Source organism: Embiotoca jacksoni, unplaced genomic scaffold (genome assembly GCF_022577435.1).
Source record: "Embiotoca jacksoni isolate LCO1_2020_lvr unplaced genomic scaffold, fEmbJac1.0.p SCAF_39, whole genome shotgun sequence".
In the NCBI taxonomy this organism is placed as follows: Eukaryota; Metazoa; Chordata; class Actinopteri; family Embiotocidae; genus Embiotoca; species Embiotoca jacksoni.
In genome coordinates, this window is record NW_027185391.1 from 2,130,187 (window position 1) to 2,146,585 (window position 16,399).

Consider the following 16,399-nt stretch of genomic DNA (forward strand, 5'->3'; position numbering starts at 1 on the left):
AGTTCCTGGTTAACCACTGTGCAAGATGCAGCTCAGAGCAGTTCAGTCAGATGGTGTGAGGGAGAAACTCAGGTTGACAAGCGCCTGATCAGTTTGTCCCTAAAGTTCATCGTGAAACTCAAAGACATCATGTCTTTAATTTAATATAATATATCACTGGAGGGAAAATACTGCAACTCTGAACTAAGAGAAGCATCTCAAACTATGAACTGCTGTGTATGGGTCGGTGTGTTTGATTTTTTTCTTCTAGTATTAATCACATCCATACCAATATATAAAGAGGTGACAAATGAAAAGGGGGGGGAGACACTGTTTTCCAGCACAAGCCTCCAGAACAGCTTCAGTGCTGCTTGTTAAGATATTATCAGTGTTAAACTGTACAGCAGGGAAGACGCCTCTTCCTCTGAAAGATATTCCCTCATTTGGTGTTCTGATGCTGGAGGAGGAACCTCACTGGAAACTCCTCTCCAACAGTTTCAACGCTTCTTCCTACCTGACTGCAAATGGCTCTAATGTCTCTCAGACAGGTTTTCACTGATTCAGATCAAAATTGTTTGATTTTGTGGCAGATTTTCTCAAAATTTGCGATGTAATTTGGAGAGTTTTGATTGAGTTTTTTTGGAATTACAAAAAGTTGCAAGTTGAGAAAAGGAAAATGCAATCTGATAAATTAATAAATATGTAATCATTTTGATAATAATCATGCTGCACATCACAGAAATATTTTTGTTCTAATATTTTACACTTATTAACTAAACTTAGAGAACTGTGGAGATTAAAGCTCCTAAAAGCTGCTAAAAGGTCCTAAAAGGTCCTAAAAGGTGCGTATGTTTCCAGAACAGACCGTCTGTGACTGGACTATAGAAACAAGGATGACATCAGCTGTCAAAATAAGAGCTTTAGATGCTGTTTAATACATGTTCATTCAACACATAGACCTGCTGGATGAAACAAACAAAGAGACGTCTCTGACAACTGGACGTGTGGAGAAAACTCATTTAACATCCAGTAATATGGAATCACTTCCTTTGATCACAAACATTTAATCACATCATTTTAATGTGAAGGACACATTTCCCACAAACCCCGTCACTTCCTGTTTCTCCTCTTGTTCCTGTTTCTCCGGTGAACAGAGTTTTATTTGGAGATTAAAACAGGAGCAGAGACTTTCTGGTTGGAAATGAGGAGTTATTTTTATCAATAAAGTTTTGTTTGAAAATATTTACTTTATGTCATTAATACTTTCAGCTCAGATTCTGATGATGACGTTTTTTGTGGAAAAATTGCGGGAATTTAAAAGAATTACAAACTGACGTAAATATTGCTGAGTTTGCTTGAATTTGCGTTAAATATTGCGATCTCAAGATTGTGATTTCCTGGAGGGACCGACGACTGATTCCCTGCTGTTATCGTTGATGTCATTCCCTTCGTGTTGTGAACTGAACTGCTTGTAACCGGCCGACGTCTCCCACGTCCATCCACCCCGGCAGAAGAACAGTTCCACGTCTCCGTCACCTTTGAGACGAACTTGGCGAGGCTAAAACCTGGAAGTCTGAATCTGGAACCCCTCGGAGGGTATGACCTATTTTCTCTTTTAACAACGTACACACTTCATTACCACCTCATTTGGACTGCTGGAACTTATCAACTCTCCGGCCTAAATCTGACATGTATTTACTTTGGTCTAATACATGAATGGTGCTGCATATATTTTCTTCCTCATACAGAGAGAAATTCTTTTTTTGTTGTTTCTAACTCTCTAAATCTTACTTTCTATCATTTCTTGTCACAACAATTTAAGAAGAAAGTATAGAAGTTCTTGTCTGTCGATTGCTGGCAAGTGTAATTTCCAGCAAATGAAAGCTGATGTTTGAGAATATTTCAGATTTGAAAACAAAAGGTAAGATCCTGCATTGAGTTAAAACCTTCAAAGCTTTGGCATCCAGGATTAAAAGATCTGAAACCATGTTACACATTTTACAAACAAAACTGCAGACGAGTAAATGATTCAATGTGACGGTGGTCTGTGTTTATATGATCATATTGTGCACAGTGTGTGCTATAAATGATTGTATTTAATTACAACATGCACACATGTCTGCACTGCTCATATATAATTTGCATAGGGGAAAAAAAACAACTAATAAATCCCTACACTTTACCATAAATACCCACAATCCAGCATCACAGAAATGATAAACAAACGCAGTAGTTTGCACCAATTTAGTGAAAAAAGCCAATGAATGTAAATGAGTGTAAACTTCTGTAGTGTGTGTATCATATAGATGATTGGATGAGAGCTGACAGCGTCACACTGAGGAGCCGTCGTGCTGTCTTCAGGTCCATGAAGACTACAATCACGCCGGGTCGGTGACGTTTGTAAAAACACATCATGAACGATACCAAGCAGAAGCAGCAGAGCCGTAGACTGACCTGTCCCTCCCCGACGCTGTGTGTGTCGATGATGGTGACCACGCCGGGGTTGTGGGGGCTACGCCGGCTGGCGCTGTGAGGCGTGCTCTCCTCATCTGGAGTGCCTGCTGGCAGCGTGCCAGCCAGCTGGGTCACAACTTTACCCACCATCGTTAGGCCTGTTTTTAAAGTCTGGAAGACAAAGAGGAAACATAATAACTGTGCAGCAGGGCATTTACATATTTATACTTGTAATAAACTTATATTTTGTAGTGGACTTGGTTTGAAGCATTTACAAGACGTGAGGAGCAGCAGAGGAGCCGTTAAGTGCACGCGTGTATGTGTGCGTGCAGCATGTTCACTCGATGCCTGCTGATAACTTGTAGTGCTGATGACTTGTAGCACTACAGCCACAGGAGACACCAGTGTGTGTGTGTGTGTGTGTGTGTGTGAGGCTCCTCTGTGTCCGCTTAAGGCCCAGCCAGGGTGTCTGGCTCAAACACACCTCTGTGGCTCGATTTGAGGGAAATGGATAGTGCTGCTTAAGTGGAGTCTATCTCACCTACTACACTGTCTTAGTCTAATGGAGTCCAATGCATGTGACTGTGTGTGTGTGTGTGTGTGTGTGTGTGTGTGTGTGTGTGTGTGTGTGTGTGTGTGTGTGTGTGTGTGTGTATGTGTGTGTATGTGTGTGTGTAAGCGCCAAAGGGGCCCCGGAGAGCCTAATCAGGCATTCAGACGAGGCGGCCCTGTCAATACACGGTGGCGCCTCGCGTTTGTTGGGTCTGAGGATCGCCCACTGTCTCTCTTCGCCTCTTGGCCAGGCACACTAATAGTGTGTGCTGCCTGTGTGTGTGTGTGTGTGTGTGTGTGTGTGTGTGTGTGTGTGTGTGTGTGTGTGTGTGTGTGTGTGTGTGTGTGTGTGTGTGTAAAATGCAAGAAGAGCCATCAATTATTAAGTGAGGCGTTTGGCTCCTAATTGATCAACACTAATGTGTTTTCTAATCACTGCAGTTGTGGAGTTCTTAGTGGTAGTCCAAACAGGGGCTATTGATCTGGTGGAGGGGTGGAGGGTGGAGGGGCAGGTCATGTCTGATGGCTGAGAAAAACACACACACACTCACAGATGTCGCCATCGAAACAAATTACAACCTACTTTGTGTGAGAGGCGGTTGTTCGTACACCGATGTGACACACATTTACCGGAGGAGAGACGATTTGGAGCAGTTTGTCAGAGTTGTTGCACTCTCTCTCTCTTATCTTTCTTATAAACAAAAGCCATTACACTTTAATGTGCTCCCCCCTCCCCCCCTTTGTTTCCATGTCTCTGGACGTCAGCACTAAGAGCCAGCGTGTCGCGCCACGAGCCAGAAGGAGATACCTTGTCATCCATATTGAGATATATGGTCCTAAATGAGAAGAGGGCGGGCGAGCAGACTGCCTGTCTGCATATCAATACCCCCCCTGCTCCTGTCCAACTTTCACTACGCTGCTAACCTGTTAGCGACACAGCGCTCTTTTTAATGTACACAGTCATCAGCCTGCTAACGAGACTTCTCACACTAGCTGTTAGATACACTTGCACTTTGTAAATCAATTAGCTCGTCTTCTGGGGTCGAACGGAGGACCAGACCAGAACCATATGAGGGATAGCCAGTTAGCATGTGCTGGAAAGCGGCTAAATCGGACCAGGAATGAATTTCACCTGGTATCAAAGGGAGCTGTGGGCTGTTAGCGAGCCATCTCAGAGTCACTCCCCTGTGGAGACGAGTGAAACGGGACCAGTGAAGAGAAACAGATTACAGTGGGAACAAACAGATAGGCAGGTTGATGAAGTGTCTCATAAGCTCAGGCCCAGTCAGCCAGGCGGGCCAGGTGGATCCAATGTCAGCACATTTACAGATGGTGTAGGCCGAGCTGGAAATACTGTCTTCCATGCTCTTTTATTTGGCCAACGCTCACCACAGATCAAAGGGCCTGCAGACCAATTACAGCCACAACATCAGGACTCATTTTTTAAATTTCAAATTAAAGGCAAAGTAGTTTGACTCCTCATCCATCCTCAAAAAATCATGTGTCTCTGGTGAGAGCACATGGCAGTAAAAGTTTGTGCTTTTGCCATAGTAAAGGCTGCGTTGCATTCAATTTCAACACATTTCCCCAAATCTATCCTGTATGGACACACGGCAATAAGATAGCACTGCTTTTTCAGACTTGATGATGATAACATGGATCAGGAACATGTTGTGTTTGTTGCAGTTTACAGGGAAAAAAGAAAAGAAGGGGGACCTTGTTGGAGAAGAAGACTGAACCGTCCCAGAACAGAGGAAAACCTCAGAATAAAAAACGCTGCTGACGATTGTCTGTTTCACTGAGCAATTCAACTCTGTTCAATAATGTAGCATGAAAAAAAAACTTTAAAAAACTAAACAATCTTTAGAAAAATGAAGATAAATGTGTGTCTGTGCTGTCACTCACTTTGGCAGCATTGATCACCGTAGCTGTGTAAGACTGCGCGTTGTCACCACAAGCTCCTCCGCGAGACTGGTGACATCTTATCAGCTGCAAAATACACAAAAGGTTTACAGATGAACATCAAGTGGAAGTCTGCAGGGGATTCACCAGGAGAAAAATTTGGAGAAATGAACTCGGACATTAAAAGGCTCCGCTCTGAACTCTTAACAGGAAATTGGTTTTGCTTTCAAAGAAAGGCTACCGAACCAAACGGCCAACCTGCTCTGATTTAATTCCAAATACAATACCACTTGAAAAGGTCCGTCCTAGTATTACTCTCACTGTTCAAAATAATAGATTCTGTCATTTCTGGAAATCCTGAGGCAGTCACACAAACAGAGCCCCATCTGTCAATTACTTGAGTGGGAGAGCACCAAAACACGATTACAAATTAAATGTATTGCAGAGTGCACAATGGAGTATTTCGTTTTTTGTAAATACTTAACAATCCCATTAAACAGAAAACTCCTGTGCATCTGTTGATTTTCAAAATGTTATCATCTCTAGTGGACTCTTCTTGGAATGAGTTGTTTATCCAGACAGATTAAGGACACAGAAAATAGATAAAATGCATTTTTTGGGGAGAATGGTAAATATGTCGCTTCTCTGATAAGACACTTCTGCACTGAATGAATGTGTGTATTTGTGTGTATTTGTGTGTGTGTATGTGTGTATGTGTGTGTGTGTGTGTGTGTGTGTGTGTGTGTGTGTGTGTGTGTGTGTGTGTGTGTGTAGACAACCTTGTTCTCCGCGTAGGCCAGCCAGCGGCTTCCCAGAGCGATGGGATTGAGGCTGGGGCCGGGGCAGGGGTAGCAGCCTGAAAAGACAGGAAGATGGTTCCACTAACAAGGAGAACAATAATGACAAAATACACAGAAACAGAAATACACATTCATGTACGTTTTAGTAAATAACCTCATGATTGAAAGTTAGCCATAAAACAGGAACTCAGAGGCTCCTCTCTAACTATCTTAAACCATTAATGTGTTTGTGGGGAACGATAAATGGGAGTCTAATGAGGGTGACGTGTCTCTACGTGTGTGTGTGTGTGTGTGTGTGTGTGTGTGTGTGTACAGTATGACCTAATGGAGACTGTGGTACCCAATAAATTGAGGATGGCTCCTCTGCTGATTGACCAACACAATAATCCCTGTGGTGACACACAGACACAGACACACACACACACACACACACACACACACACACACACACACACACACACTGACACGCAACCATGAGCAGTCAGCAAAAATAAAAATAGTAAGCAATAATCCTAAATGACAAATAAAACCCTGCGTTCACAAACAGATAAATGAATTGGACAAAACAACAATGTGTTTTTTCTCCTCCACCTCCAGCATATGAACTGCAGGGACTAACACCCAGACCGAGAGGGGCGTCTGTCACTCGTGAACGCAGGCCAACATGTGCTTGTAAACAGACGGCAGAAATGATTGATTCTGTCATAAATATATTTAAATGCAAGCAGATACAGACAGTGACAGTCTGTCTGCTTCCAGTAAGCGCAAACACACAGGCAACAAAATGTTGATCCAATAATGATCACACCCGCTGCGTTCGAGATCACAGGCGTTTGTCACGCACACGCACGCACGCACGCACGCACGCACGCACACACACACACACACGCACACACACACACGCGCGCAGACACACTTAGCTAATGTAAGTGCACGGAGGTGTGGGGGAAATGGCTTGCTGACAATAATTTAGTGCTCAGGGAGCAGATGAGGTAGAGGCAGACAGTAATTTAGTGAGCTGTGTTGGGGAAGGGGCTGATGGGGAGAGTGGGGGGGGGGGGGGGGTTGAGGTAAGCCACAAGGGCTGCTGGTAACGCCAGAGAAGCCTTTTGTGCCTTTCCAAGGCCGAGGGGAGCCCAGGCGGTGAGATAACATGTGTTTGACATCCTGGGTGGAGGACGAGGGGCTGAGCGGAGAGGAAACAGACACGAAGACTGGAATCAAAGGAAGAGAGAGAAGGCCCAACCCTCAAAGATCTCTGTGGCTCTTCTTCTTCTGCTGTTACTCCTTTCAACTTTCTACATTTCTGCTGTACTAAATTGTTCTTTCGGTCAGAAACAAAACTTTACACGCTGGCCTGTGTGAATCTAAAAAAAGATCAACTGCTGCCAAATTAGTGAATGTTTTAGTGTAATGAAGTGCACACGGAGGCCCTCGTTTCTTCCACAGTTGAACAGGCTGGCACTCCACCAAGCCAACTACATTTGTCATCGGGCCACCATTTATTTGTTATTTTTATAAGAAGGATGCACTCGGTGGCCAACATGAAAAACAGATAGAGCCAAGTTATTCCACACGTAGCGAAAGCCCTGCATGATGTAAAAATATACAGATATGAGCAGAGTGTTGACAACAAAATCCAAACAAAAGAGTAGCTCTGTGAAAGCAAATGTAAGCAGCAGGCATAACAATATCCACCGATCTGTGTGTCTGGACGCAGACTTGCAAAGGGCCCCGTTTATCTGCAGGTTTTAGAGTCAACGACACTGGAAGGGTCCAGACGCAGTGTTTTTGGTTCTTTAAGTCCACTTTTATGATTCAGATGAAGAAAATCAGAAACCGAATCAACTGAGAAGCCCCAAGTTCTCTAATCATCCATCTCCAAATGTAAGGGAAGGTGTTGGTGAGGGAAAAGGGGAACATTATCTTTCTTGTCCAACAAGCACGGCAGCCAGACCCAAACATTGCGTTGCAAAAGCAGTTTCCTGAGAAGTCAAACCATCCCAACATGCAGCTGTGTGAGTTTCAAAGTGCTGTGAGACAGAAAGTGTTCAAAAACCTGCATTTGTACAGTCACACTTTGATTTTTGAACTGTGGGTTGATAACATTGTGTTATATTGTTCGTGTTGGAAGTGATTTAATTTAAGCAAAACCTTAGGTTGCAAAAACAGGACAGCATAAAAGGATTTGGGCCTTTTGGTGTTGCACTACATAGAGTGGGAGCATAGAGGGCGCTGTTGCACCGATGTTGCATGAAGTATATCAAAATAAAAATAATAAATTCTGACTGAGCTCGTCAGAAATTATGCCTGAAAAATTTCAAATATATATGTTTTTCCACTGGTAGTGAAATAAGCACTCTTCACGTGATGTCATCATGTATATAAGTTTCCTTTGTGATCTGACACCAACTGGTCTTCTGCAGGTTATTAAACCTGCCACCTTATTTCTGCAGCTTATTAAAGAGAAGCCATCGCTAACCGATACGCGAAGAAAAGGTAACCGCTCTGAACAGCTGGTAGCAGAGAGCTGTGAGTGCGTGAGCAGAACTAGTGTACGTTTGAATTTACAGCGGGTGATTAGCCACTGTGAGAAAGAGAAGAGCAAACGACCAGTAACACCGACACACTGGAAATGAGACGACACACCTCCTGCAGCACGTCAGTCTGATGGAAACAAACTAAAGAGAAAGACCTGTTTCTTTTCATTCACGCTATTTACTTCATATCATTTTTCATTTATATGTTTGCAGCTGTATATTTTCCCTGCCTTTGTATTTTTTAATTTTGATCATACTCTGTTAATAAAAGTGCTTGTGACATTTCACATGTAGCTTTGACTTACAAAAAAATATTCAACCCACTTTGGAGAAAATATCGAGATACATATCGTATACTGCCATGCAGCCAAAATATATGGGGATATGACTTCTGTCCATATCGCCCAACCTGAGGTCCAACCCATGCAGTTTCCTGTCATTCCCCACAGCAGTGGAAACAAGCAGCGAACCAAATGTGAGCTCACACTAGTACTAGCCTCTGCAAATATCACGCAGCATCCAAATCCAAAGAGTGCTGTGTTTAAAGTCAGCCAGTACAAACAGAGATAGACTGGTGGTGTCCTTCGCTGTGCCATGTGCATATTACAAACTGCATCAGTGCTCTCATGCACCTTTCTTACAGGCTATAATCACACGTCTCAGGCTTTATTCACTGCCCGCATTACACCTGGTGGCCATCCATGTACAGCACAGAGCCGTTTTCATTGGATGGATAACTAATGTGTCTCCAGATTGAAGGCTCCTTATTTAAAATGTCTATTCTGTCTGTTTTTCCTATAAATTTCAGGAAGTAAATCCAATGAGAGACACTCTCACTTCATGTTGAAGTTCATAGTTCAAAAACGTACTAAGTTGAGAGTTTGAAATGTGTATGGAGATTGGACAAAACTAAAAGGCTGAAATGTTATAAAAAAAAAAATTTAAAAAAAAAGAGAGAGAGAAGACAGTAATTACAGTTCGCTTCACATGTAATTAATATGAAGTACAACCAACAGCCACAGACTCACACTCTTTGTTCAGAAACACAGATGGTACCGAACCATGATGGTTGTTCCAGTCAGAAACACTGAACCAAGCTGTGGAATCAAGATGAACAGAGAAGAAGTGTGTTGCTGGTGGTGAGTGCGTTCCAGCTCAGAGCACACACACACCACTCCAATGCAAAGCAAGAACATAAACATGGGACGAACACTAAGTGCTCATAAAAACACGACATGTCCACCATCGTGTCCCCGGACGTTTGGCGGTAAAACAGCTCATCCGCAGCAGATCTCCGCACATCACAGCACCCTTTGTTTACTGCTTTTATGGCCCAAACGGACCAAACAACGTTATGAAGAGGAGGCCCCTGCATTCAGAAACAATTAATAACTATTGAGCATGTTTGGTTTCCTGTTGCCCAGACACTGATAGGGAAGGCCGGCAGACAACGAGGAGACACATTAAAGCCAGCCAGTAAGGTCAGTTTACTCCAGTCAATGACTTAAGTGGACAGCAATGGCCTTGTAATACAGTCTGGCCTTTCTTGCACAGCCTCCTCGAGCAGACACGGCAGGTACAGCTGGGGGACGCTGGAGCTGGGCTGTAAACAGTTTTCCTGTGTTGAGCCTCAAATGGAGGGCCTCACATCATGTTTTGATAAAAGCGGTTTAGTCACCGTGCGGAGCCGGAGAGGACGGCACTACAGCAGGTCTTGGTGGCTGCTTGTATTATAAGCAATGATCTGCTTTGTGTTTGTTTGGGTTGTGTGATGCCAGCGTGACAGAGTCACTGATCATGTTTGGAAAAAATACACATCTTACGTGACTGGCGCTGTTTGTTTGTGCTCCTGCACACGGCACAGAACACTGAGGTTGGGCCCAACATTTCACAAATACTTGTTTCCATTGGCAATAAAATAATAACAAGTCACATGTGATCACAATCTACGTGAAAATCCAACTTCTTTTTTATGGGAATAACAACAGATTTCTGCAACTTAGTAAAACGTTCCTCCTTTCTTGCCAGACTTAGCAGCAGGTTAGAAAATGTAAGATATAAATCGAGTGTTCGTGAAGTGTAGTTTGCAGTGAAAATGTCGACACGGGGGGGATAAAAAATAAATCCTTACTTGTAACAAAGAACTTCTTGGTGAAGGTGCAGCTGTCAAACGCTGCAATCTTTTCTTGTAGGCTCACGACAAGAATGCTGTGGGAAGGAGGAAATAGAAATAATATGTTGAAAATAAATATTCACTGTATCACAGACGATGGCTTTTCTTTAGGTCAGTTGGTCTTACTGTTTGTTGCAGTGGAGGTCATAGATAGGCGTCTTGAACTGAATTGATTTCACCATTTCCCCCGTCCGTAGAGAGTACAGGTCAGTGCAGCAGTAAGGAGGGCTTGTCCTGAAAACAGAGAAATAAATTCACTCTCACAATATATCTCTCAAAAGTTTTTGTGACAAAATCAGGAGATTTTATTCATAAGCAAAGTTTTCAAGTCTTTGACTAAAACCAACGAATGTGCGGAATACTTTGTTTGCAATCCAGATATTTTCATTCAGAGTTCATGTTTTTACTTGAAACTTGATTGAAGTAAGAGAAATACTTTTTTTAAACTGTCTTTTATTCTTGCTTGAAAGAGACACAAAAATAACTTCATAAAGGAGCGTCAGGGCAGGACACAGGATCATTTACTGATTAAACAGAAATATCCTGACATGTGACTCCAACCATTACTTATAGAGATATTTACCAACATTAAAATCTGTCTTGGAGTAAAACTATTCCAACCCTGCATTAGGCCATGTCTACCGAGAGGACTCAGCATTAGCAGCAGAGCGCTGTCTGTGTCTGCACAGAAGGCCTTCAAGCACAGTGTCGAGCTGCAGGTCAACTGTATTTTGGAGGCACTCAGAGCCCAACACATAATCACTGTAGTTCCACATATGCACTAGAAGAGTAAGAATATCATATAGTATTTGTTTCCACTGTGTCCCACTGGACTGCCCTCTCTGAGGGTCCACGGAGTCAGAGGGAGTAACATGAAGGGCAAAAGGGGAAATGCTTTGTCATGAAACACATTTACTAGAAGCCCTTCTATCAACACAGCATAGAAGAGGGTTGCATGAGGGAGCTTATCCAACAGCAGGCAGCGGCTGTTGGCAAAGGAACATTTAGACATAAATCTTAATCAAGAAAGACCCCCCCCCCCCTCCCTACACACACACACACACACACACACACACACACACACACACACACACACACACACACACACACACACACACCCCGTCCCTCGAGCCCCTTCCCTCTCTGTGAGGAAAGCCTCTTGCTCCTCTATTCTCTGTCACCCTTGGCGAGGCCTGTGGTGCCGTGTTGGCTCAGGATGCAGGGGTGAAATGTACTGTTAGTTTTGCTTTTTGAGCCACAGGACTAAGTGCTTTCAACAGGCCATTTAGTCTGCGTGTGCATACCGAGGGCAGATATACACTTCATCAGTCTCAGCATGGACACTTTTTGAACTAATGGGGGGCATTCGTTGTGCCGGCGAACACAGTGACTTCAAATTTGAACTCCTACAAATGGAGTTCTTTCCTAATTTTTTTCCATATGTTTAGTTAAAAACATATGGAAAAGAACAAAACCCAGCTGCACACCTCCATTGATTGTATTTTAATAGTGATGATTAGCTTAGTAAAGACGGTTAGTACGATTTGACAACTTGATCAATGAGGAAACTCCTTTCTTGCTCACTTGAGCCACAGCAAGACATCATCAGGAAGTAAGTTATAACAGCAGACAGCTACTGCCAACTGACTGAGGGAAGACTTTCATCCATTACAAGACACAGATGACCTCAGCCATGTTGAATATTCCAGAAGCACAGTGTTCCACTGACCAACTCCTGTGTCGAGGTCTGTCTGCGTTCCCAATCACTACTGTTGTTTCTCTTCTTTAGGGGGGAAAGAAATCTGCTTCTCTCATTCAAAACTCTGACACATGCATAGAATATGTGTAGAACCAAAGGCAAACAGTGGAGAAAAGAATCCATATGAAAAATGATAACGAAATTGTCCTGCGTTTACGGATAAGGATAACCTCTGAAGTATATTTGAACAAGCATCAGTGATTCATAGCCTGCACAGGGTTTTAATTAGTTTTAATTTGTTGTGTTCACACGAGAACCTGCATGTGTCACAACAAGATTAAAGAGTCCACAGCCACGCTAGCATATATGTGGAGCTCTGCTGAGACCCAGCAGTGCTTTGGGCTAAATACTGGTCACGCAAACATGTTTAAAAAGACAAGCAACACTAACACGCTCATGTTTAGTAAATCTAATGTTTACCACGCTCACCCTTTTAGCATGCTAGTATCTGCTAATTAGCACTAAACACAAATTACAGCTAAAGGCGGAAAGAGCATCAGTTTGGTTGGATACAGAATAACAGTCAAAGTCACCGTACGGCCGGGCCGTCCACGGGCCGTCTGAGTTTTAATGGCACCTTTTGTCAACAAAGTTAAAGGTTAAAATATATACTAATGAAAGATGTCTATGGAAAGCTAAGACTCTCGTGATTCGTTTTATCATTGAAACAATGCCAGATGGACCCTTTACAAACTTTGCTCATTGCTCGTGTTATTGTAACTAGTTTGATCAGTTCTTTTTTATATAAATGACATTTTTCACCATATTACTTGTTGTATTTCCAAATTTCTACAAATGGCTTTTTCTTTGGAAACGCCTAGACATACCCTCAGAAAAACAAGTGTAAAACATTTTATCAGTATTATTGTTGTTAACTTTAAAGCTGTACTAAGTCAGATACCATAGCGCCACTGTGTTTTCCAGATAATACCTTGTACCTTCAGTCGTTGACAGGCACTTTTTTACAAAAATGATTCAGGCGAGAAATAAAAACCTTCTACTTTAGTGTGTTCAAAGTTGTATAACTCGGTGCCAGTAACACATATAGTGACTCTGACTGTTGGGGATCAAATTTTAGAGTGTTTCCTTTTAAAGGAGACCAAACTCATACTTGTACTATAAGTGGTTGAAGAACAGCTTTCATTTGACTTTGGGTATGCCTTGACAAGACGTTTTATGCACATTTTACTGGAAGCATAACCATGAATAAAAAACTGAACGGTATTAATTGTTGTTGAATTGTCTATCCCTTCCTATGACAAAAGGGTTTTCACTTCACCTTCAAGTGTTTGGTTGGTAACAACTAGTTTATTTGAGACTTAAAAAAGTATTCCAACAAATAGCTACCCAATGAAAATGTTATTTTGACACCTTTAACTGTTCACGTTATAGAGTGGTGTTGTATTGTGTTATGGCAAAATCCGAGGCCAAGATCAAGTCTTTGATGGGTGACCCGTATTATTTTTTGACATGTCCCTTTTTAGTGACACATTCACCTCTGCAGCAATGCAGTCATTTCAGTGAAGTCAACAAAGAGGTGGCATTTTTGACACAGTTCTTCTGCCAGTCTAAATGCACCCAAAGTTTTCCAATGTGGGAAGCTCTTAATGGAGTTGATGATAGAGTCTGCCGCTTGTCTTTCCAGCATTTTCTTCCCCTTCCTTTCTCTTCTCACTTCTTCCAGCCTTGTTTCCATGGTGCTTTCAAGTGGTGTTTACCGTGCCTCACAAGTACTGAGCCTTACTTTGGATATTAATACAAATCCAGCGTCCTAGCGGAGAAATACATTGTCAAACTCAGAGAGCAAAATCCAGATTGTGATTTCATAACGTTTGTAAGTCATTTTGAAGTCCAAAAGTTGCCATTACCAACACGTAAACACTGGAAGTAGTATCAAAAGGTCTATATTTCCAACCATTTTCATACATTTTTGTCTAATGTCCCATCTGCACTTAAAGATCAGGCCCTGACCCTACAGCTGAGGACATTGAAGCATATGAGCAGCCTGTCCAGGTAAATCCAATGCAAGTGATTTAATGATGTCAATCACATCAATAAAGTACATGATATTGGTTGCAAATAATATATAAACTGAAAAATTTCAGAATTTAGCTTTGTAAATTGAATCATATATACTGTGAAAGCAACCTGTTGTGACTACTACAACAGGATTAAATAAAGCAGATGTTACTGCAGTGTCACGTGGAGGTGTGCGATTATAGTGTCATTCGTAATAATACTGGTATAATATTTAGTATGAAAAAAAACATCATATGGTGATAATGGCGGTATTCAAACCTGTTGACGTAATGACTTCCGTTTTGCTTTGTAACGGTAAGACATGCACAAAATGCTTTACTTGTGCACAACAACAACAACAACAACAAGCATGACTCTTTGGAGGAGGAGTTAATGCCTAAAAAGGGCGTGACTTAAGTGGTGTGGAAGTGTTTATTTTTTTACAAAAGATCATATGTGCAACAACAAACCAGTTTTCTTATCTTTTACTGAAAATGTAATACCAAACTGTTACCAAAATATAAAACTATAACACTTATTTTGTTTGTTTATGTTCTTGAAATTAATAATATACTATTTTTCAGTGTTTTGTCATATTGTGAGGAATATTGTTTTCACAGAAATAACCTGAAAAATGAAAAATCACTCGAATCCAACCATGACAATGTCACAGAAAAGGCTCGTCATCAAATCCCATGTCGGTAATCCTTCCATGTAACAGCAGTTAGGGAAAGCAGCAGGTCATACTGAGCCTTTAGTCTCTATACCTCCAATAATCTGGTTTGAACACTGTAAACTGTGTGTGCAGCTGTCAAAGAATCTGCTACTCTGCACCGACGCAGGACCGTGACAGAGCTGCAGCTCACTCTACACGCACAAACACTCTACCAATCAGAGATACGGCAATCGCTGAGCACTACTAAGACACACACACACACACACACACACACACACACACACGTATATAGACAAACATGCACACACACAAGTTAGTTAAGATCAGAGGCAGGACTTTGACACAATTCATTTGTCTTTACACAGACTACGGCAGGAACACATCCAGAGATCCAAAATAAAATAATTGCTGCAACAATATCCACTAACCATCTGATGACTGATGCAAGAGCTAAACCCAGTGCACTGTGTATGTCACATGTGTGCACACACTTGCACTCAAATACAAACATACACAAAGGTATGCACTAGTGCCGTAGTTTTATATGATTCCAAAGGCTATGGCTGGAGAACAGTGGGGCCAAGTGAGCCCTCACAGTCTTAATGCAAGCCCAGCTTTAAAACACCGTCCAAGGGCCGCATGTACACTGTGTGCACATGTCTTTGTGTGTGTGTGTGTGTGTGTGTGTGTGTGTGTGTGTATGTGTATATGTGTGTGTGTGAGACACTGCTTTGATGTGAATGCTTCCTGAAGAAGATAAAAGAGGTGCCACAGAAAAAAGTTTTGAGCAATCCCTGATTCGTTTTTCTGTCTTGATGGTTAACGTCTCCGTCAACATTTCAAAGGTCCTCACGCTGTGAGCGCAGCTACCATTACCAATCAAGAGTACAGGCATTAAGATTAATACAAAAATTTCACCCAATGATAATTTACTTTCTGGTGGCTGCACCATTGATTTCAGCATTATCAGAGTCCGATCAATCCAATTCAAAGCTCTATCCCGAAAAATGGGCCCCTGGAATTGATTCAAGGGGACAATGATAACCCGCTGTTATAGAATCAAAATGGCACAGGGTTCAATTGTTTTGCTTTTGCAGTATTTTAACAAATGACCCAGTTCTAATGGAGGCAATGCAGGGTCAGATGTAATGAGATTTCCTGATGCCGGGGACGTTGGGGCGTAGGTTGAAAGCAAGGCTAAATCACAATTATCATTATGGATCATGGCGGGATGTCAGTCCTTGCACATGTTAAGGTGACGCCGAGCACCATTGCCCAGCTCAGTAACAGGCCTATTATGATGGCGCTATTAGATCAATGTGTCAATTACTATTACTCAAACTGGCCCTTGGGTCTGAAAGGATACAAAATGAGGAGGATGAAGGAAAGGAGGCTCGGCTCATTTACTTCCTCTGATAGGACAAGAAGCTTCTCTAGAAATTAAGGAGAAATGGAGTGGCCCCATAGAACACACAGAATGTAAGATGACAATAGAATATGGACAGAGAGAGAAAAACGATACTTCCGTTAAGTTCAGCTTTGGCA

The 16,399-nt window shown here is 42.2% G+C and overlaps 1 protein-coding gene across 3 annotated transcripts in view; it reads right to left on the reverse strand.

Annotated features, from left to right (window-relative positions):
• bcas3 (BCAS3 microtubule associated cell migration factor) overlaps positions 1–16,399 on the reverse strand; it is a 358,243-nt gene that overhangs the window by 293,557 nt on the left and 48,287 nt on the right. For all 3 annotated transcript variants that reach the window (XM_069166518.1, XM_069166517.1, XM_069166519.1), the window contains exons 8-12: positions 10,527–10,634; positions 10,359–10,435; positions 5,667–5,743; positions 4,891–4,974; positions 2,434–2,604 (exon numbers count right to left, since the gene is read on the reverse strand). In XM_069166518.1, coding sequence (XP_069022619.1) covers positions 2,434–2,604; positions 4,891–4,974; positions 5,667–5,743; positions 10,359–10,435; positions 10,527–10,634 — 517 coding nt within the window. The remainder of the gene's footprint in view (positions 1–2,433; positions 2,605–4,890; positions 4,975–5,666; positions 5,744–10,358; positions 10,436–10,526; positions 10,635–16,399) is intronic.